We start from the raw sequence: 27,606 nt of genomic DNA, 5'->3' as shown, positions 1-27,606 counted from the left end.
GGGACTTTTGAAATGACTAACCCCTAGCTATAGGCCTATGCAAAAAAAGGTTTGGCCACACGATGGTGGTATTTGCCTAGACCCACAGACTCACTCTGTCACCTCATCAGTGAGTGGATGCAAATCTAATCTCTGACAAGTTCAGTTCCGACCAGTACAATGCTCAGGTCTCTGCACTATTTCCTGTCTCTCAGAGAACTGTCTGAAGCTAAGCTCTGCCTGCATACAAATCTCTTCATGGTCTCCCTGACATGTTAGATCCATATGAACCATCTCGGGCCCAGGGAGAGGTCTCCTGCTGGTGCCCAGAGTCAGGACTAAACACAGTGTGGCTGCGTTTTTACAGTTTTACACAGCTAAAATACCTTTCCTTGCCCAGGGTGGGATGTAAAACTTGACAAAACCACTGGTTGATTATATCATTTGCCTTTGAGTTCTGACAGTGGATGCTATGATATTTGCACAAACGTTGCACCTGAGACAGTATGGGAAAGACATTGTCCTGCTTTATGTGACGCTGCTGGACTAATTATTCTTTCTTCCCTTAGATCCCTTTGCTATGGCAAAAAAGTATGTTTATAACTATTTAGGGGCAATAGCCTTATGGTTGAAGCCTATTACCACAGTTTTAAACAAGTTTGTCATATTTGGCTAAAAAATGATGAATTGATTTTGATCAAACTATAGGGCATACTGTTTAATTATGTTCAACTTTGTAACAGCATCTGAACGTTGGTTGCTACTATGGAGTCCCACTTTGTAATTGTATCTGTGTTTGCACAAACTTATTGAACAATTACATTTTACTGGCACCCAGATATAATTTTTATACTCTGGAGGAGAGAGTGATCACGAGCAGTTTGGTGACAGTGTAACCTGTTGGTCATGTTGTGTCTGTATGTGCATGTGGGAGCAAAGAAGACGTGTCTATCCCAGGCCTGAGATTAGCACTGAGGTTTGCTGTGTCTGGATGAGGCGAGCTATTGTCTGTCCCAGTCCACTGTAGCCCGCCCAGTCTACACTGTGAGGGTTACAGACAGCAGACCTGATGACCTTCCACTCTGGATACATGACACTTCTTTAAGTATGTAGAACAAGTGTTAGTATTACTTATAAATCTGGTGATGTGTATGTCATTGACTGTATAGCAGTATTTAAAACTGTGTTCTGCCCAGTTGTGTTATGTGTGTTGCATAGTCTAGTGGTTCTCAACTGTAGGGTTGTGACCCCAAAGTGGACCACTGGATCATTTTTAATGAGATGCGGGCATTTGCTAAAAAAAAAAAACGGTCACAAGAAACGAAATGAAAGAAAACACTTTTATTTAAATAGAATATATATTGTTGACTAAAGTTGTCTATATATTTATTCTGAAATGAACAAGTTCTCCAATAGCACTATATTATTCAGTCATTAATAATCTTTGATACTTGAACATACTTATTATATAATTTAAAAAACACCCTTTATGCTTCTCTGAATATCACAGCAGGGCCTCATGCTCTTCATGCTCTGTTGCTCTGTCTGATCCACTAAGAAGCCGACATTTCTGCATCAGTCAGTCAGCATGTGGTAAAGTTTTACAGTTGCGTTGGTTGAGCTATTGGATTTCATAGAGAGTCAGTATGTGTCACCTATCCTGGAGGATCTGCAGTCGAGATTCTCCACGGTTGCCCAAGTCTGGCAAGAAAGTGATGTAATACAACGAGCAACAATATGTTCAATCCAGTATGACTATGAAACATTAAAAAAGAAGTTATGATTATAATAATCATAATACTCATAATTACGATCTTATGATTATTATTAATATATGATAATAATGACGATGATTGAATAATAATGATAATAATAATAATAATAATAATAATAATAATAATAATAATAATAATAATAATAATAATAATAATAATAATAATAATAATAATAAGTCATTCATACCATGAACGGTATTCCAATATGCTAAAACCTAATTTGCAGAGCTGTGGACGCAAGTTGCAATTTGGACTCAATCAGACTTGAATCATCAGTTTGAGCAATGACTTGAGATTCGATTTGCACTTGAAATACCTATAAACTAAAAATAAAATAGAAAAACTTAACTCTCCTCACAAAAACAAGCCCTGTCGGTGTGAAAGCAAAGTCCTACACTCCGGTCAAACAGTTCCCAAGAAAAACCCAATTAAGCATTTGCTTATGAGGAACTGAAAAGACTTAAGATTCAAATAAAGGGACTTGAGACTTGACTTGGACTTGATACCAAAGACTAGAGACTTAGTTGTAACTTTGAAACCAAGGGCTTGTTTTCCAGCTTTGCTAATTTGTGTCGACATAGGCAGCAATGTGTAGGCCACATATCACACTGTTAATGTATTTTTGACTACATTGTATTTAACAGAAGCATACATTTAAAAGGACAATGTCCCCAAATATCTCTTACAAATACATAATAATCAGTATAGAAAAGGGCACTCACTGGTTCTATGTCCTATGTGTAGAACTTACATGTGTCCCCACACACGGCCCACAGGAAGGAGACAGCCCCAGAGGTCACAGAGGAAGTGGACCCTCCACCAGAGGTAAGTGGAAACAATTAACTTAAAAATACTTCCGAATGTTGTTGGTGACACTCACTGGCATTAAATAAAAAAAACATGTGAACATCTGTTCTATTTAACACTGCAGGTAAATAATCAGGACAATAGTCTGTTAGTTTAAGAATAGCTCAAAAATAATTGGAGTAAATGTTGAAGTGCAAGATGTTAAAAATAAGCAAAACACTTGAAAAGAGACATTCATAACGTAAACTAAAGTTTCTTTAAAAAACAGTTTTCACAGATATAATCACAAAGTGCTGTACAAAACAGGTGAAATAATAATACATAATAAATATGTAAAACATATAAAATATGATAATTTCAGAAACTAAAACACATAAGAAACACGTTAACTGAAAGCTTCCCGAAACAATGCCTTTTGTTGTTAAGACTCCACAGAATCAGCTGCACAGAAAGACAGGGTAAGTCATTACACAGTCTGGGAGCCACAGTCTCAAAAGACAAGTCTCGTTTTTTATACGAGTCGTTGGCACCTTCAGGAGCCTTGAAGACCGAAGGGTGCGCCTGGAGGAATAGGTGGCTGAGGCACAAGCCAGCAATACTGCATACTGAGAGGCCTGAAAAGTAAATTGAAGCCAATGAAGAGTTGATAAAACTGGGGAGAGGAGGGCTGTTCTTGTTGCACCTGCCCAAAGCCTCCCAGCAGAATTTTGTACATTCAGAAGTTTGTTGAGAGTGGTGTAGTAGAAACACGTAAATATATAATCCTCAGATGAAAAAAGGTAAACTATCGGGAATGACAACATGATCAGGATTTCAGGATGTTTTAAACATAAATGTATATTCCCCAAAACATTTCATTGTCAAGCAAAGCAATTGATTTAAAGCAAGGGTCTGCACAGAGCTCCCAATTTTTTTTATTTACTTCTTACACCATTAAAAGTGACGTTTCGGGCCTCATGCACTTCATCAGACATGATAATGTGTGGTGTAAGAAATGAATTTAAAAAAATTGGGGGCTCTTACTGCTGTGCGGACCCTTGCTTTAAATCACTGTATTCTTATTTTGGATCCAGCACTCAGGTTTCACTGTTTTTGGATGTGCGTGCCTATTTCCTTCAAGCAAAGCAATTGAACATGAACGACATTGGCAAATTTGCCTATTGCTTTTGGGACAATTTCAAAATGTTCCAAAAATTTTGCCTGTTAAGACGAGATCTCTGACACTGACCCAGTGTAGTTTTACTAAAATAATAAATATGTCAGGGGAGTTTTTAGATTCAGACAACTTTGCTAATCCCTCCAGGGGCAATTAGTTTGAGCAAAGTGAGCCATAATGTCAGTGTAATGATCTACGGCCGTGCATTTGAACATGAACTAAACTTGTGATTGAGTCATGGATGACTTATTTATTATTCTCAGCTGCGGAACACAGTTGTTTACAATGCAGTGGTGTGAGTTCGAGTGGGTGGTCTCTCAGGCTTCATTACAATATCATCACAGATCATGACGTTGGTATTAACTTACTGGAAACCCAGCGGAAACAATACCATGTTGAGCATGTTGTGAAAGATGCTTGACATATCAGAGCAGGATTACGCCGCTCTCAGACTGTCAGTGGGCGTCACTTGTTTGTTCCAGGGGACTGACGGTAAACAACTGACTCCAGAGTGGTGATGCAATCGGCCCTTTCCTCTTTACAGCAGGTGAGCTGTGTGGGAAGGCACATCCATCAGCAAAACACTCATAGATACAAAACACGTGGATGTGACACCTTATTAGCTACAACAAACACCAAAAACTATACTCACCACCAACATCGGGGAGCGTGGGCTCAAATTCCTGAGGTGTGTAATTAGAATAACTGTGAAATGGCTCATAGTCACTCTGTGGTTACACTGGTACCGCCGGAGCGTCATGTCTGACATCAGTCAACACATCCTGTGCGGATTACACTCACACTGACAGCACTAAAGAGCTGAAAATGCTTTAACCCAATATTTTCAGTAAGTGTGAAAAGTTCACATTTTGTTGTGTTGTCTGCACTTACCAGAAGTGTCCTTCACTGGTTCAAAGTTTAGATTCAACTCATAAAGTGGCATTATTAAAGAGGCTATATCATGTAAAATCGACTTAAAAAAAAAAACATGTTGTAATGCTATTTCCTTATCAAAAACACCCACAGAGTGGCTTTTTTCACGCAGTTCTTAGCAATCCTCCTGAATCCTGCTCTCTGAGCAGCTGCTCCGCCCTCTCCTGGTGAACGACTGACTTGCTCAGTTGTGTTGTCCGAACGGAACGGAAGTGCTCGACATCTGTAATCCATCTGTAATCCGACATCTGTATCTTAATTCTATGCTTACGGCCTGATTTTAATTCGTAAAACAGCTTTTTCATTATTTCTGAAATAAAGGAGAAAAAAAGAAGACAGAAATGCCAGAGGCACTTCCAGGTCAGTGCTGCCCCTGCGGAGAAAACAAACGCATCCCCTGAGCATCTGAACAGAGGTCATGTTTGCACTGAAAGCTGTGAAGGAGCTCTTTCTAATCTACTCTCTCTTAATTTTACCAGTAAAATTCAACATATTAGGTCCCACATAACTCCTACCATGGCAAATTTTGTCCTGCCAATCAAACCCACATCCAGCTTTTCCTCCTTTTATCAGATCTCCCTTTCTGACCTTACCAAGCTGGTTTCCCACGCCAACCCTACAACTTGCCAGTCAGACATACTTCCAACACGGTTCCTGAAGGACATACTCAACACAGTCGGTCCCCATATTCTGTCTATCATTAATCATTCCCTGGTTGCTTCCCCTCCTCCTTCAAACATGCCATAGTTCGACCCACTTTAAAGAAACCCTCCCTCGATCCTCTAGATCTAAATAACTACTAAGTAACTACTACCCATATCAAATTTACCATTTTTATCCAAAATATTAGAGAAGTCTGTTGCTTCCCAACTCATAGACCAGATTGAAATTTCTCAAATGTGTTGTTTAGATTCATGTGGTCTATGAGTTGGGAAGCAACAGACTTCTCTAATATTTTGGATAAAAATGGTAAATTTGATATGGGTAGTAGTTACTTAGTAGTTATTTAGATCTAGAGGATCGAGGCAGGGTTTCTTTAAAGTGGGTCGAACTATGGAATGTTTGAAGGAGGAGGGGAAGCAACCAGGGAATGATGGGTTCCGCAGTAACCACAGTACAGAAACTGCACTTATTAAGGTGACAAATTACCTACTTCTCTCGGGTGACTCCGGACTCTGCTCTGTCCTATTCCTCCTCGATCTCAGCTCAGCATTTGATACAGTCGACCACAGGATTCTCCTGGATCGCCTTGAAAAATATGCAGGCATCTCTGGTTCGGCTTATCTTGGTTTCGGTCATATCTCTCCTCTAGATCCCTCTCCGTTATTATAAAGGAATTTTCCTCCTCCTCTGACCCATAGTGTGCGGCTCTATTTTGGGCCCAGTCCTATTTTCAATCTATATGCTCCCACTTGGAGAAAAAAATCAGAAACATAACATCCAATTTCATATGTACGCAGACGACACCCAACTGTATCTCCACCTCACTGACCAAAACTCACTCACTCGTGTCAAAATTTCCTACAGCTGAATGAGTCAAAAACTAAAATCAATGTGTTTGGTCCCACTCATGCCACTGCTTCTATCATAGACAACATTGATAAACTTGGTCACTTTTCCACCTCAAATAAACTCTGTGCTCGCAACTTAGGAGTATTCTTCGACTCAACCCTCAAGTTTGATAAGCAAATCACTGGTTCAATCCTGTTTCATCCAAATCCGAAATATCGCAAAAATTAAACATTTCCTTTCCCACACAGACTTGAAAAAGTCATTCATGCCCTCATCTTCACTAGATTAGATTACTGTAACGCCCTGAACCGCCCTGAACCGCCTCCAAATGGTCCAAAACGCTGCAGCCAGGCTCTTGAGCGGCACTAACAGATACAACCACATAACCCCAATTTTAGCCTCCCTGCATTGGTTACCAGTAACATTCAGAATTGATTTCACTTATTGCTTTTAAAGCCCTCAAGGGCCTCGCCCCTCCCTACATCCTCACACCTTATGTTCCAAGGCGCCCTCTAACCAACACCTTCTCGTCCCCTCAACTGGTAATGGTAAATGGTCTCAACTTATATAGCGCTTTTCCACCTACATTAGGCACTCAAAGCGCTTTACAGCAAGGATCCACTCACCCATTCATACTCTCATTCATACACCAATGTACGCAGACACTGGGGGCAATGTGGGTGAAGTGTCTTGCCCAAGGACACAACGACAGTGTACACTTTCAGGAGGTGGGAATCGAACCCCTGATCTTCCGATCATGAGACGACCTGCTCTACCATCTGCGCCACCGTCGCCCCATCAACTAACCTCATCTCCAGAGGAGACCGGGCCTTTGCAGTCAGAGCTCCCATACTGTGGAACTCCTTACCTGCTGAGGTAAGGCAGGCCAATTCGGTGTCTGCTTTTAAATCTAAGCTGAAGACGCCCTTTTACAGAAGAGCTTTTTTAACCTATTTTGTTTTACTTTGGATATGTATTATGTATTGTTTTTATATTTGTTATGGTTTTATGTGTTATGCTTTTGTAACTGATTATCCAACGTGGAAAGCACTTTGTAACTGTGTTTTGAAAAGTGCTATACAAATAAAATGTATTATTATTATTACTCTGGACACCTGGTCTTTTTTCTTCCTAGCGATAATGTCAGAGAGGACGGGACGACTTTTTTCAACCTTCCTTAAGAAGAGGCCACTCACCAGAAGTTGGAATTTCGTTCCGGGATTCGGCGAGTATCCGCCAAAATAGAGTTTTTCTGTGACTGTCTCTTGATGGATGCGTGGTGAACCTTCGCCAGAACCAAAGTGGATTAACTTTTATAACCAACGCGAGTCCCATAACGTAAACGATGTGATGGACCAGAGCAGTGAGTCAATCCAAACGCGTGTTAGCTTGTGTGTTAGCCATTTATGAAGCTGTGTTGCACATGTCAACTTCTTATAACTGCATCGTGAAGTAACTTCACTTTTTGCTGTGTAGAATTTCTACTACTACTACTTACTTTGGAATGGCTAAAATAGCATGATACAGATCCTATCAAATTATTACTTATTAATACTTGGGTTCAGAGAAAACAGTAACAAAGCCTGTAAAAGAAATGCTAAAACCTATAGCACATGGCTCATTATGTATAGTGGTGTGGGGCTGCTTTGCTGCCTCAGGGCCTAGACAACTTGCTATCATCAACGGAGAAATGAATTCACAAGTTTATCAAGAAAACGCCTGAGACGTTCACAAGTAAGTGGAATAAGTAAGTGAACCCTTGTATTAAATAGCTGGCTGACCCTTCTTTTGTAGCAATAACTTACAGCTTTCCTGTAGTTGCAGATTAGACGCTCACAACGATCAGGATGAATCTTGGACCATTCCTCTTTACAAAACTGTTGCAGTTCAGCCAGATTCCTTGGTTCACTTACTTTTTCCTCCCTGTCCTGTGAATGTTTACATGTTATGGCCATTAAAAATATGATAACATGTAACTGTTTGGGTGGTATTAGTTCAAACAGACACTTATTCATTGTTACGCTTTTGATGAAGAATTCCAAAGCGTTCACATACATTTTCCTCCCACTGTATATATAAACAAAGTCTGTACTGTTTGATTCATACATTGGCAAAAAAGAGATAACACAAATGTGATTATTTGGGGTTTTATAGTCTGCATAGCCCAAAAATCACAATTTGGTATCAAATAGCTTTGGCTTTAGGTACTCGCCAACCCTAATTTTCATCTCAGACCATCAGAAGCATTACAGAAAAAAACAGAAAATAGTTCTTACCTGTTCATATTCATTGTGGTAGATCTTCAGAAATGTGTTGTCTTGCGCAAACTGGGTTAGTAACAGGCCAAGAGTGTTTTATAGGCTCCTCGATTAGATGAGAAAATTCAGACCAATCTTTTTCCATGTGGTTGTGGGCAAATACTATGAAGAAGTCAAGTAAAGTGTGTTGGGAGGTCACATAAATACATTGAGGATCTTCTTGATCTCATCGTCATGCCTCCTGTTATTATGGATCTGGAAAGAAGAGGAGCAGCCATGTCACCCCTGTTTTTGTTTTATATGCCTCTCTGAGCATCATCTATCTGACTGTTATAAGAATACATTATAATTAGAGCTGCCGTTGGCCCATGCCACATATGCTATACTGTGTTTGTGGCCAATATTCTCTCTCGTGGCATCATTATTTTGCCTTTTTCCTTCAATCAAAACACCCAAGTCCCAGTGTAATAAAGGTATACCTAAATAGGAATACAAACATTCCTCTAAAGTTGAACCAGATGCTGCTGCAAAAAAACAATAAAGGAGGTAGAAAAACAAAGAGGTGTTGAACAAGGAGTTGAGTCAGATCTCAGTTTGAAGTTATTCCACCACCATTGTCTCGCCCTCTCTGTGGAGTTAGGACATCCCTGAGGGGACGGGACTAATGTGTCCAACCTGGACCTGATTCCACTAGTCTTTTAAAACGGAGGTGTGTGTGACGGGCTGTTCAGCCACTGCACGCAACGGCGTGGAGTACACAGGAGCTGCTGTAGCACCAGCTCACATCTGGACTCGAGACTACGTTTAAATATTTGTGACACACTTTACAAAAATCTAAATATTGACAAAAATTAAACAAAAGAGAGTACAGCGAGCAGTCTTTAAATCTTAGCCGTTGGAGTAGTAAATGTAAAATAAAATATAAATAAGGCAGACACATGGTGGTAAACTGTAATCTTTATGTCGTATGAAAAGGTCAGTACAAAAAGTACAGTATGAAGTACAGTATTTGCCATATATTCACAGTAGGCACAGAAATGCACATGTTTGTAATCTACTGAATAAAAATCTGTAGTTTGATCCACTGTTTCCGTACATAAGACCATGGCTTAACAGACTGAATATATTTAGATCTAACAAAGACTGGCTGATCTCCAGTCATAGTAAAATCTGGTATGCTCAATTAGTATAAAGCGCAGCCCATTTTAAGAAGAATTTAATTTTCATCTAAACAAACTAATTCCATTGGTCGAGCCAAAAGTCCTTAAAAAAGATCAAGTCAAAGCAGCAAAACAAGGCTGGAGTGAATCGACAAGGCAAAAACACATTTACAAAAACAATGCCAAGTATTCAACAGAGCTACTATTGTACAGATTTTGGGGTCGGACCAAGCATTTTGAGACTAACACACAAACAACCTAACTGTTAATTTCAGTAATCAGCAGGTGGTCCGTTTGAGTTTAGCGCAAACATGTGTGGGATGAATGAGACTATACAACACTGTTTAGGCTGAGCCTGGTCCTGCTCCACACCAAAGCCTTAGGAGTTACACTGTCACTGTAGCGGCGTGTCCTGTTGATGCTTGCGGTGCACTCAGACCGCACTGAGCAGATTAAGTGGTCAACTCTATAAACAATACAATGTAGCTCATGAGCAGCTTTTGACAAAAGTAGTGAAATGCCAACGTAAGTGACCACAACTATGCACAGTTTTATGTCTGCTTTCCCAAAATATTGTTTACAAGCAAAAATAGCTTAAATACAATCCCTCTCCAATAAATAGTATAATGGTATCTATGTACAATATTCACACAACTGGAAAGTTTCTCTTAGTCAGACGGTAGTGGTAGACTAAAGGGAACTTTTTAAACAGTAACAAAGAAGACAGAATGAACCCTCACCAAACATTTCTTTATGTATCAAAGCTAATGCTTCCATGTCTCTACCCAGACAATACTGTAGAAATCATGAGTGTTTCCCACTTGTTCTAGTTTACCTTGTTACACATAATCCTGTATTGTGGGGATTAGAGATAATGACCGAAAAGCAAGAAAACCTTGAAATACATATTTTGTTTTGTATTGCTCTTAAGAGAGATGAGTCTGGTATTTAGACTGCATTTTCTTCACTTGCATCGTAGTTCGGAGATTTTCTTGGAGGATCTGTAAAAGAACACATGCAAGTGAATATTCAGGCATTTCCATGAAAGAGACAGGGCAGTATGTACACTTACTGTTGCAGTGTCCATAGTGACGCACTCCTATGGATTGTCCCAAGAAGCAGGTGGCCCGGCGCAGGTGGCAGGCGCTGGGGTAAGTGATGTTGTCATTGCCACAGATGGGCTGCTCTGATGACATAGGGATGGGGCAGGGTGTTGTGCGGCACATGACACAGTGAGCACTGTTGGTTTGGTCTGTGACACACGTGTGGGTCCCGGGACACACCACTTTGGTGCACGACTCTGTGGAAGTCAGAACACTCGTCAGTACATGCTGGTACTGTACCTGCTTCAGTATGGGATAGTGCAGCTACTCTTACTCTTGCACTCTCCCTGGTACATGACTTCCAGATCAGGGTGTCCCATACAGCGGGTCATGAGCAGAGCACACTCATCCTTGTAGGTGCGTCCGTCGCTGCCACACACAGCGTGTTTGAGGGAAAGATGGGAGCAGTCCGGGGAGCACATGCACTGAGGTCTGCCCATCTTCATTTTACAAACCTTTCCAGGGCTGCATTTGACTCCCTCGCAGTTCTCTGCAAAAACAGAGATTTCACAAGCTCATGAGTGCCGTTGTATGATCATGTAACAGGTTGCAGACATCAGGTGACCTGGAAAAGGCTTTTTTAGCCAAAACAAGCATCAGATGTGGGGCTTTCCCAGACTGAAAGACAGATTTCTCCTTGCACAATATTTGCAATCATCACATCCCTTTATTGACCGTTACACAGAGGGGTGTCTCGCCTGCTGGAATGTGAGCTGGCATGTTTTCATAACAGCTCTATGTGCACAGCTCCATACACACGCTTCATCTGAGGCAGACGGACAGTTCCAATAGCAGACAGAAGAGTTAACAAGCTGTGAGAAGTATCCAACATGAAGAAACCCCCAGCTCCTGTAACACCTCATAATCCCTGAGCGCAGGGGAGTGTAACTTTACGCACCGCTCCGTCAGTGTCAGATAATGGACAAACTCTTTCCAGGACGTTTGGCTCTGGATGGGATGCCAATCATCACCAAACCCAAATACAGAACATCTAAATACAACACTGAGCTTATGTTCTGTTTGTACAAGTGCATAAGTTCTGCACTGCTCCCCTGCATCTGTCATTCTGTGTTTTTGTAATGTGGCAGGTGTCTGCCTGCACTGACAACACACTCTTGTTAATAACAACACATTCAAAATGCCAACATTTTACTCCCACAGAATTCCAAGTGACTGGGACAGCGTCTAGACACCACGCGGCATGCATTTTTTTCCTCAGACTCTGCAAATTGTGTTTTGTTGTGTTGCAGAAACACATTGCTGATTTAACAAGAAAGATAACTTAGAAGCAGATAACTGCTTCACAATGTCCTATTTTATCATTATGCAAAGTCACTTAAACGGTATAAAAAATATTTTGAATAAGCCATGCTGTGAGAAAATAATAAAGTCGTACCATTAAACAGATTAACTTAAATTAACCTTGTGAAAAATGTACACCTGCGGAGAGAGCAGGTGGGGGCCTATTAAATACAGATATTTAAATGTATTTGCTGTAATCTGCTTTTCAGAAACAAATACAGAACCGATGCAGTTTATTAGAGTTAAGGCTCATGCAATAAACATTAAATATAAAGGGAAGAAGTGATGAGTGCAAACTGCACATTTTATCAGAACAGCTCTTTACAAACATGTACCTTTGCATGGTTTGCAGGAGACGATGCCTAGAAAGCCGAGCAGGCTGATTTCGTTCATGGGAAGGCTGCTGTTGGACCAAGCTGTGTCCAAACGTCCCCCGGCGCAACACTCGTCCCGGGACACTCCTCTCATCAGCACCAGGTCACACCTCTGCTCAGGGCTCGTCTGCAGCCAGCACATCCCCGCTGCACACAACACAAGTCAAACTACTGCAATGACCGGGGTGAGTGCTGAATTACACTGTGAGATTTGAGTCACTCGAAAGATCTATAATCAAAGGGGACTTACCATCAGCCGGATTTCTCCCGACATGACATGAGGTGAGGAACAAAGCAAAGAAAATCAGGAAAAAGCCCATTGCGCTAAATGTAAGCCTCGCAGGTCCTAAAGTTAAAGAGTCTGAGTTGAGTCCGACCCTCTCCCTCGTGTTGTGGATCAGTGATGCTGTTTCCCCTCTGTATAAATATTTAGCCCAGATGGAGTTATGCTGCTGGGCTGGGCGATCCTCTCAGCCAGTCATAAGCCAGGGCAGGACACAGTCTGACTCAGTTTCCACAGTCGGGAAATGATCCATGCCCTGCAGCGCCAGACACTGGGCACTCAAACTGTTGACCTCACTAACTGTTTCACACCGTATTACTTTAATTAAGACTGCTTCAAGCCAAGCACAGAGGCAGCCCACTTTCGGAGGTTAAGTAACATTTCTTTCTATTTAGTAAAACAGCCATACATTATACTCTTACAAAAATCTACTTTCTTTTGGGAAAGATATTGTACCATGAAAAACATGAAAAATATAGTAATGGTAGTAGTCAAAATAACAAATTCCTAAAACTTATTTCTTAAAATAATGATGAAAGTCTTGGTAAAGACTATAATGGGGATCCTTAAATAAATAAATACATCAATAAATAAATAAGATGACATCATTCTAGGTGCAGCCCCAAAGTAAGTGTGATTCTGTTATTCTGCAAATGTTCAAACATTTTAAATGGTTTGCATATAGTGAACAAGGAAACAATTTATTACAGAAACAGAGGTGGTGCTTGAAGAGGAGGAAAACCCAAGTGGTCTTACAATTACAACTTTCTTATTTGTTTATATGGTCGGGACAACACACATGAGATTCTTTTTTTTTTAAGCTCGCAGATAAGTACTTTATTTGTCATTGTACAACCGTACAACGAAATTGTGTTCAGGTGTTAGTCCTGAGCCGCACCGCCACTGTGGGTCAACCTGACCAGCATGTTTTTGGAGGTAAAGGAAACCATAGCACCCGGAGGAAACCTGGCTGGCTGCCATCAAGTGCTCCTGATTCTCTGAAACGGTGCAACCCTCTTGGGTTTGTCCCTGTTTCAGAGTGTGGTGTCCTGCACTGGTCAGCTCATCCACCTCCTCCTTCCTCTCCCTCCGCTCCACAACAGTCTTTCACCATCTTCTCCTTGTTTGGTCCTTTGTTGTTTCCTGCAGTGCCTCTTGTCACACCTCCACTGAGCTGCAGGTGTGGTGCTCTTTGTCCCTCTTCAGTGTTTCCGAAGAAGAAATGCATGTAGATGTGCCACACTGGATTGTAGCCAGGGGCTAATTTCCACCTGTTGTCCCCTGGTTGTCCCCCACTCGCTCTCTCAAACATCATTTTCTATTCTATGTCTTTAGTGATTGGAGAAACCTGAGTACCCAGAGGAAACCTAAGCAGGAATGGGGAAAACTTACAAACTTACAGAAAGGCCCCATGTTGCCCGGGGATCGAACCCAGGAACTTCTGGTTGTGAAGCACAACCACTAACCCCTGTGCCACTGTGTTACCCCAAAAACATACAATAAGCATTGTAGACCACAGACTATTACTTAAAATAACATGAAACATGAAACTTATTTTACAAGATGGACAATCGCCTCCACAACGTACACATGTAACTGATTGCTTTCATCAACTTTGTCTCCCATGTTAATTTTGTGTGGAGTAAATCCCCTCAAATGTGTGAAGCACTTTGGATGACTTGTGTCTTGTGAAAAGCACTAAAAACTAAGTCTTTGTCTTATCTTTTAGTGGTATATATGTTTTTGTTTTAACAAAGGATGGAAATATAGAGTCAAATCAGCAAAGAAAAACATTTTAAACAACTCCCATGTGCCCAGAGCAGTGAAAGCTAACTCTTTGTACAAAAGAAGCTGTTCTTTATTGTGGCCTGATGAGGCACTAGCCTGCATTACTTTGCCTTCTTAATCAAAGAGTACTTTGTGGTTTTTGAGTTACACATTACTTTGGCAGGGGTAAAACAAGAAATGTACAGTGTTTTGGATGCTGGATGTCGATGTGTTTTATGTTTTTTAAAGTGATACCAAAGACAAATTTCCATATTTGTATAACTACAGTCACCTATGATCATATACTGTATTTAACTTCTTTTACCTGTGCAAAGTACCAGAATTAGAGCACCCCCCCTTTATTTTTTTTTATTAACCAACAAATTCATCTGCAACTTGAGTGATAGTTTAACCTTTACTTTTAATCACGTTTATGTATTTATGTAGTGTTCGTTTATTTCAAGTCTGTAACAATATTTCATTGAAATTAATTAGGCAAAATGTGTGGCAAAATGAACTATAATCTCATCCCTGTCTTTTACGTGGCACAAGTTTAAAGCCACACTGCAGAAAAATCCTATGTTGCGAAGTCACAAGAGCACCTACATTGTCATGAAATCAAAACAAAAATGTATATACCAGCAAAACCAAAACTCTTGGGGCTCAGCTCAACGCCTGTATGTTAGTGTAAAGAACTAATGCTTTTGTTGTATTAATTGGGGGAAATGTTTTTTTACATAGGCCTACTTCTTCAGAACATATAGAGTTTGATCTTTAGTCTAGTGCATTTTGAAGTTGTCTTCACAGAGACTCATTGTATGCTTTCCCACCCACTGCAGTTCTCACAGACATTGCAGACTTGACCCATGAATGTTCCTCTATGTAGAATAAAGTGAACCAAACGAAGAGCCACCACACGGATGCGGTTAACCTTCAATCATCTACTCTACAAAGGTGCGCTCAGTCAAAGTGCTATCATGTCTTTGAAAATATCCTCAAGTGCTCCACGATAAGTTGCTTCCAGATTTGGCCTTGTCAAATCTCTTTGTGTGCTCAGTCTGGGTTTATCGATAGATGAGTATGTGGTTTGCAGATGAGGTGAAAGCGGTCTGTACCGGAGCCAAAAAATAACTTAAAAAAACAAAAACAAGCTATGTCTGGACGGCTTTTTGAACAGAGACACTTCTATATTGTGCACATATACACAAGCCTGGGGGAAGGAGAGTTTTGAAAACAAGTTTATGAGCATATTTGTTGACAATGAGAGCAATCATTTGATAGTAATGTCGTAATACTAACATTATTAAGTATTTATATAAGAACCAACAATATTTTCTGTTTTGCCACAAAGCATGTCGCTTCTTTACAGGCGGTGACTATAGATGCTTACACCAGCCTGAAAATGTCTATGATACACCTGACCTGGAAGTTAATTGCCCCATGGTTTTCCTCTGAAGGCATATTCCCATAATGCCTCAGTGAGGTTCTTTTAGGAGGTTTGGCCACTCTAAAATCTTTCAAATGTGGCCATTTTAAAGTGGTGTTAACAGTTGCTCGACTCTTTCTTCCTCTGTGTCCAGTGTGTGTGTGTTTCTGAGTATTTTCTCTTCTACTTTCCAAACCTACCGATACCTAACACTTTATGAGTGCATATATTAACCATACAACTTACAGGTCTGTAGTATTGACAGCCCAGGAAAACGAGACAGACACAAAACACTCAAATACTGAGGATGTGTACACAACAGCTGCCACCCAATTAAACAAACGTGGGCTGATTTTATGCCATTGTTTCAACAAAACTCAGGCCTAATCTTAATGTTCGATCGAAACATCTGCACTCTCTTCTCTGTTTGTGCTGCACTCGTTCACCCTCACACACCCACGCCAGAGTAATGCGATCCTACCCATCTGTCTGTCACTGCGCTCGGGTCGCCTTTTGATCGCGGGTGGGGGGAAAATGAAGGTAGCATATGCTGCAGGGACCTCGTGAATGATGTTGCTTTCTTCAGGCGGAGATCCCCAGGGCACCGGAGGAATGCTGTCTGACCTAAGAGGAGGAGAGAGGGGGCGAAAAAAGAGCAGTGAGCGCGGCTGTGGGTGGCCCGCACATTCACTTGGCTCTTCATATGGTTTGGATCATCATACAAATGAATACAGCATGGCCAGACTTTGCAGCAGCCACTAATGTAATGTAAGACTTTTATTAGGCGGCAACTTACTGTGCTCTGTCTCTGAGCAATGGTGCCCTTTTCAAGTGGCAGGGAGTTGTGGGGAGATGTGAAACCAGAGAAGGCCATAGTTGTCTGTAATAATGTGTGAGAGAGTGCATCTCCAACAGCGCAGGTGGGGACTGCGAGAACTGGATCTCTGTGGTCACGCACACTGTTCCATCCTTTCAGAGCGGGATATCTGGACAAAGAGACACATCAGTGACATCTAGTGGAATTCTTTACAAAGTACAACAATGACAATAGCCTCTCGAAAGCCAATGCAAAGCAAAGGCAGGCTACACAAAGTACATGTATAAGGGGTTTATAAAGACACAAATCTGTGGGAAATTTTGAAAATGATTCACAATAGAAGTGCTTTTAGAAGATTAGCTCAGCAAGCCGCTGACCTCATAATTCAGGTAAATTTATAAAACCATTTAGGTTAGGATGTCCAGAGTCTGTAATAGTGGTTCCCAACCTTTTTTGTCTCCTCCAAGTCGTTCATTTAAACTCGAAGTAACCCATAACCCATAACCCATAACTGGTAGGAAACTACTTCAGTATTTAATGGAGTGTTGTGTTCAAAATGAAGCCAAATTTAAAACCTGAGAAACATCATTGATTGACAGCGGAATACATTCACGGTCAGCTTCCGCAACTTGTCAGTTTTGAGAAAAATGTCTTCTTCTGCATTTTTCCATTTTTTTTTATACTGGGAATTAATTTGTATGGGGAATTCTGCCCAATCATTTCAATAGGCCCATTCATTTACATTCAGGTCTTTCAGTTATTTCTACAGCTTCTGCAATTTCTGCAGTTTCAAGGATTTAAGGAGTTTCAAAGACTTCAGCAGCTTCAAGGATCTTCAGCAGTTTCAAGGACTTCAAATGTTTCAAGGATTTCAGCCGTTTAAGAACAATCTCCATGGCTTTTTGCAATTTCAACGCAATTATGCAGCTAAATAGGGATTTTCACAATAAAAGCAGTATAATACAACTAAATAAGGATTTTGGTATTTAAAGCAGTATTCAGTAATACATCTAAAATGTGATTTTCACAATAAAAGCAGTAGGCTATATACAACTAAAGAGGGATTTTCACAATAAAAGCAGGATAATACAACTAAATTTGAATTTTCATAATAAAAGCACTATAATACAACTAAAGAGGGATTTTCGCAATAAAAGCAGAATAATACAACTAAATGTGGATTTTCAAGTTTTAAAGACACTTTCAAGGATTTCAAAAGTTTCAAGGACACTTACAAGGATATCAGGAGTTTTAAGGATTTCAGGAGTTTCAAAGATTTTTCAAGTATTTCAACAGTTTCAAGGCATTTTCAAGGATTTCCAGGATTTTTCAGGTAACTTCTGCAGTGGCTTCAGCCATAGCAAACGTTTCCAGTTAAAATTAACTGTCCATTGAAAACAATGGTAAATGGTCTGAACTCATAGAGCACTTTTCTACCTTCGTTAGGCCCAAAGAGCGTTTCACTAAGGACCCCGTCACTCATTCACACTCTCATTCATACGCAGACACTGGAGGCAAGGTGGGTTTAGTGTCTTGCCCAAAGACACAACAACAGTGTGCACATTCAGGAGCTGGAATTCAAACCCCTGACCTTCCAATCATGAGATGACCTGTGACAGTGGCACAGATGGTTGTAGAAGTGCTACTCAGTTTCATCTTATCTGTAATCATTCCAAGTACCCCCTGGTAAGTGCTCAAGTACCCCCAGCTCCCGGTCCCCCTGGCTGAGAAACACGGGTCTAGAAGATCCAAAAATGTAAATAGGACCATGACAGCACTACAATCCAATAATTCATCCAAGTCTTTGTCACTATGAGTATGACCTGGGCTACTTATTTTCAAGTGGATACAGCTAGCTAACACTGTCAAAGCCAGTCCCAATGAAATTGTCCATACTCATTGTCCGTGCTCAGATAATGTTATTTGCCCTATAAAATATGTTTAAAAAATGCTTTACCTTGCATGAATAACCCTAACTCCAGAAGTTTTTTAATTTTTTATTTTTTTTTATGTAGCTGCCATTGCCAAAGCTGAAGTTTTTTGAATGTCGCCAGATGGGGGCGCTAATAGTTCACTTTTCAATTGCGCTTTCAAATAACTGCATCTCAAATCAATGGCTCCGTCTGCTCTTACACCATAACAACATTATAATGTCAAAAAACAAGATTATGTGAAAATGTTTTAATTTAATATTGAGAGTTTATGCACAGTGATTTAAATTATTGAGCTTTTGCAAGTGATCAATTACATTTCCAGGCGCCTCAATGGCAATTCTATTGCAATTACCATTAATATTCATGGTCTGTCTTAATATTATGAGTCATGTTTCTTTCTATTTACGGGTTGTCGACTCTTGACATTCATGACAAGTCAACAGCCTCTCCTAAATCTTTCTCAAGTGTTTGTGGTTGAAAAGAAGCACTTATAGTCGTTCTTTTGACACTCCGCATTTCAAATCAACTGAGAGGAAAGGAAGAATTGTTCATTGATGTCCACCCACGGCCCGTCCTAAGTCGAGGAGTGGGGTGTACGTCACACTGCTAAATAGGGCTCAGTGGTGGTGATTGCTCTGTCTGCCCCGGGCCGGAGGAAACCAGCAGCATCATCTATCCACTCAATTTACTCCTAATGCGGGTTACTGATTGAACCAGCGACAGAGGGCAGAAGAAGTGACAAGGCCATGCAGAAAGATATCCCCTCCCTCCCTCACCTGTTCGACTCATTTGCATTGGCTCTTTACAGTGACACAATGTAAATTCACCCTCTCTCTTGCCAGTTGAAAACTGAAGAAGCTAAGAAAGAAAAAAACGTGCTGCAGTGTTTCCCAACTCTGTGGCTTCAAGCACTTTGGAATTAGGAAATCAATTCCAAATTCCAAAAAATACTAGCCTCTTTCAATAATATTTCTGTTTATAGATAAGGGTTGTTGAAGTAGTCATCTGTACTATGTTACAGTAGTTTCTCATTTGTCTATAATGGAAGACTCCTATGTGACTGATGACATTTGTCTTGAAGTAAATTCTATGACTTTTTGTACGGCTGCACCTAAAATATGTCTCGAGTAACCTGCTTTCTAAAGAATTACCAACATACATTATGGGGGATTCAGAGTGCGAGAAAGTTTACGTTTGACTAAAGGTTTGAGAAACCATCTAGTTTATTGTGTTCTTGTTGTGAAATGTAATAACATACGGTCAGTGGTTTGATACACATTCTGACCAGGGGCATTTTCTGTTCTGCTGTTGGTCAAAACACTTCATTCACAATGTCTAAACTTCTGCAGCCTATTCATTTCCCCCACATTATTTTTTGCAATTTTCATGTATTGCTCATGTTACACCGGCATGATGGAAACATGGCTGAACCAGATCAACTACAACAAAAAAACAAAATTGTGCAATTTAGGTGACGTATCTTGCCCAATAGCCCATCAGAGATGGGATTAAACCATCAACCTGCAGCTTAGTGTTGATCTCAGAACCTAATACGCACCGCTGTCTTCCTGTAAACTGACTGAAGTTTTATTGTACTGTTACAAAAGTTGATCAACCACTAAAACTTTACAAACCTACTTGATTAAAATAGTCATGCCTCTTTAGCACGTCATTAATAGACCAGATGAATGTCAGTGCACGTTTTGCTCGTACACAGCTCAACCCGCCTTGTTAGCCCCTGTGTGGAGTGTTGGACTCACTCAAGGCCAATATGTGAGTCTAAGCCTTAGAGACACATATGGGCATTGGTGTGACTGAATGATATTGGTGGTTGGAGAAGCCATTGGCACAATATAGCTGCCACATCTCAGTTTTGTTGTCCCAGATATGATCATATAATCATATATTTGATTTGAATAATATATTTAAATAATACATGGGACAACAAACCCCTTACATTTCAAAAAGGCAAATGAGTACATTTGTCCTTAATTTGAGTGACTCATTTCAAGAAATTTGTCTATGAAGTAAAAACAAAAATCAAATTTCACCTAATTAAAAAAAAATATATATATTCTTCGAGAAATTATTTATTTTAATATTCTCATGAATGCCCCTAAAGCCTTATAGTTTAAAGTTTATAGCTTATTTTTGTCTAAACTCTGTGTTATATGTTTCTATGTTTAATGTTGCACGTCCAAGAAAAAATCCTAGTTTGTGAACCTGTTTACAAACAATGGCAATAAAAAACTATACTGATTCTGATTCTAATTCAGTGAATATGAGATATATATGTATATTCTTTTCAATGAAATCTATTTTATTTGATCAGGAAGTCCCATAGAGATTGACATTTAATTTACAGTACAAACAAATCAACATCCCATTTACTAAACTGTAACATAAAAATATGGATTAAGGCCATTTAAAAATGTCCTTACGTCTAGTTACATTTTGCAGTGTACATGTAGAGCAAACTCAAAATGCCACCTGTTCTCAATAAGTTTAGCCAACGTTTTGTCTTTACAGTGTAGAAGTATGAGTGTTTGAAGTTGTAGCCATCATACTTGTTCAATTCCTCTGCCTATATTATAAACACACTATCTGTCTTTATAACATAATTCCTTGCGATGTAACCTCCCTCCTGTGACACTGTAGCTGCTTTGTGAAGAGCTAAGGCCGCTCGTCGTGACTGTGACTCCCATTGAGGCACGATGACAGTTATTTAGCCCAACGTGACAAGAACTTCAACACACTCCAATCACCTGCAGTGGGGAACAGTGACCCCTGGAGTTCATCTCAGCTGGAGTGGCCGTGCACGCGTCGGTAATCAGGAGTGCTGTGTTAGCCCAGTGTTTCTATTCCTTTTTAATGCCACACTTCAGAGGGAATATTTGCACGTTTTCCCCTTTGCGCTTCACCATTTTGAAGTGGACTTAAGAAAATAAGCTTCCTGTGATTGGAATGCATACTGCCTGGGTCACTGCTTTGTTTGGACAGATGTGGAGGAATTTCACAAAAGTTTTCTGAGAAGCTGCCAAAGATGACTCATGTTTTGAAACAGTATGTTATTCACGCCAACATTATTAAGGCCACACATCACTGCTTTTACCACCATCACTCTTTCTTCATCTCCACTTTAACTGTTCATAAAATATTTGGGTTTTCTTGTTTGTTTGTTTTTTCAGGCAAGATGGTAGGGGCGACAGTGGCTCAGCAGTGCTTGTCCCTAGATTCAAATATAGCGGGTTGAATCTCAGCTCGCAGATTGCTGTTATGTCAGTCGTGGGCACACAACACTTCACCCACCTTGCCTGTGAATGTGGTGTAATGATGGTGGTCAGGAGGACTGTAGGTGAAGGTTGGCTGATGTGTCTCTGTCCCTTACATGGGCTGACATGGCTACATCAGTAGTTTACTTTGAGAAGCTTGTCAAACTTTAAAGCACACTACAAATCGACGGCGATGATGGTGGTGATGATGATAATAATGATTCTAATGATGATGATAATGATGATTATAGTGATGATGATAATGATGATTATAGTGATGATGATGATGATGATGATGATGGTGATGATGATAATAATTAATAATAAAAATGATGATAGTGATGATGATGAGTCTTACTGTGTGCAACAGGACAAAATACTTGGGTCACTTTATTACAGACCGCCTTTGTGACGATGATGATATTAATCGACAGTGTCGTATAATTTATGCCCAAGCAAATATTCTTGTCAGGAAATTTCACATGTGCTCTGACAGTGTGAAAATTAATCTGTTTAGAAGTTTCTGCACACCTCTGAACACAGCTCCTCTGTGGTGTAAATACTGTATAAAAAAGCCACGTTACAGAAGCTCAAAGTCGCATATAATGAAGCTTTTAGGATGCTACTAAAAAAGCCTATAGGTCCAGTAGTGCCAGTCTGCTGTTCTGCCAGGCACATGTCAACAGCTTTCAGGCACTAATGAGAACTTTGTATTTTAAATTCATTTGTCGCCTCAACGACTCTGTGAAATCTTTGGTGGTGGCTCTGGTGAACCCCAGGTCTTGTGCTGCGCGGTACCAGTCTCCTTTGTGGAAACATTGGTATAGCTGTCTTTTATAATCTTGTTTGTATTGTTTATGTGAGTCTTGTCTATATACGTATATGTCTTTTCATACTATGGACCTAGAGTCTGAATAAAGAATGATGATGATGATCATAAAGGGTTTAGCTCCGCTCTATCTCCAAGACGCTATCATTCCATATCAGCCAACCAGAGCACTCTGCTCTCAAAACTCAGGGCTACTAGTGATTCCTCGAGTCTCCAAAATCCCTGTAGGAGGCTTATTGGACATTATATTTGCCTGGATTCACCTGAACTTTAAATTGTCATATTTATTGCTCTGTTTTATTGCCTTAATGTTCGGTGCAGCCCTGTGAGGCGACTTCTGTTGTGATATTGGGCAATAAAAAAACATTAAACTTAAACTGAACTTAAACTTAAACTTAAACTGAGGATAGTGATGATGATGATGATGATGATGATGATAATAATGATGATGATGATAGTGATGATGTCAGTGAGGATGATAGTGATAATGATGATGATAGTGATGATGATGATGATGATGATGATAATGATGAAAATAATGATGATGATAGTGATGATAATGATGATAGTGATGATGATAATGATGATGATAATAATAATAATGATGATGATGATAGTGATGATGATGATGATGATGATGATAGTGATGATGATGATGATGATGATGATGATGATATTGATGATAATAATAATAATAATGATGATGATGATAGTGATGATGATGATGATGATGATGATGATGTCAGTGAGGATGATGATAGTGAAGATGATGATGATGATAATGATGATGATAATAATAATAATAATGATGATGTCAGTGAGGATGATGATAGTGATGATGATGATGATGATATTGATGATAATAATAATGATGATGATAGTGATGATGTCAGTGAGGAAGATGATAGTGATGATGATGATGATGATGTCAGTGATTCAAACCAGCTTTCCTGGAGGTTTGAGTGCGATGATGCCACTCTATTGCAACAGAAGCCGAAAGAGTGACAACATTGAGCTTTGAAATGTTTTTTTTTTTTTTTTCCACACACTGTCTGGAACTTTGAGGGTTCTGTTCAGAAAGAGAATGAAAAAAGGGCATACAATTTAGAAAGAAATGACATCTCTGGATGACTGAAAATTCACCTTTTACAGAAATAAAATTAAATAGCGATTTATACAGTGAAAATAACAATCATTTCACTCTATAATTCTTAATGTTTGCCACTTATTTCAATATTTCAGGTCATTCATATTTATTTAGTTATTTACTGTTGTTTCACTCCTGGACGTTCTCTTTCGTGGGCTGATTGTGATGCGCCTGAAACCATCTGGTCCGTATTGCAGCTCACTTTGACTTATGCTGCCTGAAGAAAAGTGTTTGTCAGGTCTCATTTAGAGCTGCCACTTTTAGTGCTGTGCTAATTGCTATGCATCGATGACTCACCTTCTGTAGGCAGCCAGCCAACAGCTGAGTTACTCATTGGCTCTCAAAGTCTCCAAAGTCACAATAATACACAAAAACAAACTTTAGTCTGAAGATCGGTGATTATGATGATTTCAGTTCAGCAATTGCTGGGTTGCAGGTGACATCACAGCATTCTAAAGGCCTATACTATTATATAGAGATAAACATATTTTGTTTTTGAGGACATTTCTGGTCTTGTACAGAGAGATCATGGACCCAGTGACTGATATTAATGATATTTCTTTTAATTCATATATTTTATTTTTAGCTACGACTTGTGAAAGTGTAATACTGTTAATAGGAAAAATTCAATCCTGCCCCCCGTTGGGTCCAATGACATCTTCACATTCTAGAACCTGCAACCCAGCAATATAACAACTTTTGGATATCAGCAGACTATATTATCCGTCTACTCTGAAACCTTAAAATATTGGCCTATTGGGTATAGGCCAGAGGTCTCCAACCCGTAGCTCGGGACCTACCAGTACCTATTCATTATTTCAAAGTAGTAATTTTATCCGGGTAAGTTGTATATCAAATCCCATTTCTATGTCTTTTCTTAAATGATTGAGATATAAACTCGTGGAACACATTCAGCAAACAGCTAGGTAAATGTGGCAAAGAGGAAACTAAATGTCATAAAATATAATTTAGGGTGTACAGCGCAGTTGTGTCATAATGACTGCCCTTCAAACAAATTAGAATTCCTTTCTTTCATTTTTTGTAAAAAAAAAAAAAAAATAGCTCACTGCAGATCCCTGGTATAGACTGTGAAAACAATACAGGGGAGTCCAAGTGAGGATGCGCCTTTGGGACAGAATACTACCACCACATTTCTTTTCTTCTCCGTTTTCATAGACTCTGATAATTTCACGGTTATACCCACATCATTTTGACCTGCAATCCATTTCAATATTTATGGTCAGAACAAAACCTATCGATTAACAATGACTAGTCATTTATTGGTGTTACTTAATGATATATTACACGACTTTCTCTCGGAGGCCGTTCCCATGGTCGGAACCAACACTATAACTCTAAAGGCCACATTACTTCCAGCAGATTTGTTTTTAAATACTTGAAAATTCAAGAATAAAATGCAACACCAAACTGTATATTTAAAGTTATTTTAGAAGGTGCTATGAAAATCAACACATCAGCTTACTGACTGTGCAGGACTGTGCTTCAGACAGTGCAGGAACATAAACCTTTACTTGCCTTTGTTTTAGTAAGTGTTATCACATTGTCACATGAAAACTATCTACAGGCCAACATCTATTTTTGTTTCTCTGCCTGCATTACATAAGTCGATCTGCATTCTCTTGGCTGTTTTGTGCTTTCATGCTGGTTAAACATTTCATACCAACTTTGAATGTGCATCTATAGGAGCTGCCTCTTTAACAGCTCTTGACTTTCTCTGGAGCCGAGCCACAGCTGTTACCATGGCAACAGATGGCTAAGTGTCTCTGCCGCTACGGCGTGTGCGCTACATGAAAGCTGTCAGAAATAGATAAACAGACACGCTGCGGCTCCGAGGAGGAAGACTTCGGCGTACTCTGAATTGTGCGGCGGCATATGATTCACCGGATCCCAGAATCACATTCATTTGCTCATGCAGCCTGAAATGAAAACATTGGACTGCTGCTGTCAACATGATGTTACAAGAAAGCCCTTCATGTGTGCAAACAGATTGGTGCCATAAGCCAAAGAGGCTGCAATACATTTTCAATGGAGGAATCAGCACGAGCCACAGGAGATCTATTATTACTACTGTTAAACATTCAGCATTGATATAGCGAGCTTTTAGTCACTTCATATGTGTGCACTGCCAGACTTTGCTAGAAATCCATATTAAGTGTGCTTTTTACTTATAATGTAGCACGTATTGTTGGCGTATACGGAAATAGGGCCTCTACCCGTTTTATTAATGCATCCACTAATAGCCATGGTTCTCAGACTGTGGTGCCTGGACCTCTGATGGTATGTTTTCAGGTGCTCAAGGTCATCCGCAATTTTAGATTTTAGTCATTTATTTTATTCAAGATTATTTCATTTATGCTTTTTACACTCATTATACAGTGGGAGGAAAAAGTGAGTACACCGTGTGGAATTTCTTACATTTCTGCCTAAACTGGTCAGTAAATGTGGTCCGATCTTTATTAAAATCACAAGAATGAATTTACAGTGTCGGCTTGAACTAATACCACCCAAACATTTACATTTGATCATATTTTTATTGGCCATAACATGTAAACATTCACAGGACAGGGAGGAACAGAAGTAAGTACGCCGACTGAATCTCACTGAACTGCAGCAGTTTACTAAAGAGGAATGGTTATCGGTGTCACCCAGCTATTTAATACAAGGGTGTACTTACTTTTTCACATGCTGCTGTGAATCTGTCAGGTTTTTGTCAGGTGGTGTACTCACTTATTCCTCCCTGCCCTGTGAATGTTTTCATGCTAGAAATGGTGGAGAGAGAGTTACATAAATTCAAAGTCTGGTTTGATATTAATAAATTGTCTTTAAATATAAAGAAAACAAAATTTATGATTTTCTCAAACCGAAAACACTTGAAAAATACCTTAATTCTGTTTACTAGTTTGTTTAAGACTGTCAACTTACTCCTTTTGAATGTCTGATGTTATGTTGGAAAGTTAAAAAAAACACGTGCTGTAAGTTTAAAAAAAAACAAGGGTAGGCAAAATAAGCATTAGCTTCAGCCTATACCTTTTTCGGTCATTTTGTATGTTATGTTATGAAGAAGTATACTTAACTGAATGTAAATCTTTTGTTATAATTTTGACCGAATAAACTGAATAAACTGAATAAACTGATGTTATAGCCAATAAAAAAATGATCAAATGTTTGGGCGGTATTAGTTCAAGCAGACACTGTTTAATCATTCTTGTGATTTTAATAAAAATCAGACCACATTTTATGACCAATTTAGGCAGAAATGTGAGAAATCCCACACATTGTACTCACTTTTTCCTCCCACTGTATTTAGTGTCTTTGTTTTAGGCTTGTTTTAGGCCTTACTTGGATCCATTGAGATTTGGTAAAGCCGCTTGAAACGTAGGCACTGAGTTTTCTCCTATATGATGTGTCTTTTCCAAGTCTTTCCAAGCTTTTGTTTCCATGAAGACGAAGATTTTTGAGTCGGTCTCTTCCTGAAACGGTTGTCACTCCGGCAGTGCAATACGCAGTAACAGAGAAACGGCATGTGGCTTTATAAATATTTAAACAAGAGAAAGGGCAGATGGGTCTTTAGATAATTACCCCGCTCAGTGTAAATATGAACATGAAGAGGGAGTCGCGCTCTGAGCTGGAGTCCATGCACTTTTAATGAAGCCCAACAAACCCTCCTCCCGCCGCAAGAGGAAGTGCTCAGGAGGTTGTCATTCAACTGGTTAAATAATAGTGACATAATAAAGTCATGATGATTCAATTG

General features: G+C 39.7%; 1 protein-coding gene across 1 annotated transcript; it reads right to left on the bottom strand.

Annotated features, from left to right (window-relative positions):
• Positions 1 to 9,596: 9,596 nt before the first annotated feature.
• fstl3 (follistatin-like 3 (secreted glycoprotein)) lies at positions 9,597 to 12,785 on the bottom strand. Its single transcript, XM_079575360.1, has 5 exons — positions 12,610 to 12,785; positions 12,321 to 12,506; positions 10,958 to 11,173; positions 10,653 to 10,880; positions 9,597 to 10,581 (listed from the first exon to the last, which is right to left on the bottom strand). Exons 1-5 carry the CDS (start codon positions 12,677 to 12,679, stop codon positions 10,529 to 10,531), a joined length of 753 nt encoding a protein of 250 aa, XP_079431486.1. The 5' UTR covers positions 12,680 to 12,785; the 3' UTR covers positions 9,597 to 10,528.
• Between the last annotated feature and the right edge of the window lie 14,821 nt (positions 12,786 to 27,606).

This window comes from Gobius niger, assembly GCF_951799975.1.
Source record: "Gobius niger genome assembly, chromosome: 17".
NCBI lineage: Eukaryota > Metazoa > Chordata > Actinopteri > Gobiiformes > Gobiidae > Gobius > Gobius niger.
This window is presented reverse-complemented; position numbering and strand designations above follow the sequence as displayed.

Excerpts from the sequence above, each read along its gene's own strand:
- fstl3 (XM_079575360.1), bottom strand. The coding sequence starts at position 12,679 with ATGGGCTTTTTCCTGATTTTCTTTGCTTTGTTCCTCACCTCATGTCAT. Across the intron at positions 10,881-10,957 it reads GTACCAGGGAGAGTGCAAGA|AGTCGTGCACCAAAGTGGTG; the intron begins GTAAGAGTAGCT and ends TGACTTCCACAG. Across the intron at positions 10,582-10,652 it reads TCACTATGGACACTGCAACA|ATCCTCCAAGAAAATCTCCG; the intron begins GTAAGTGTACAT and ends GTTCTTTTACAG.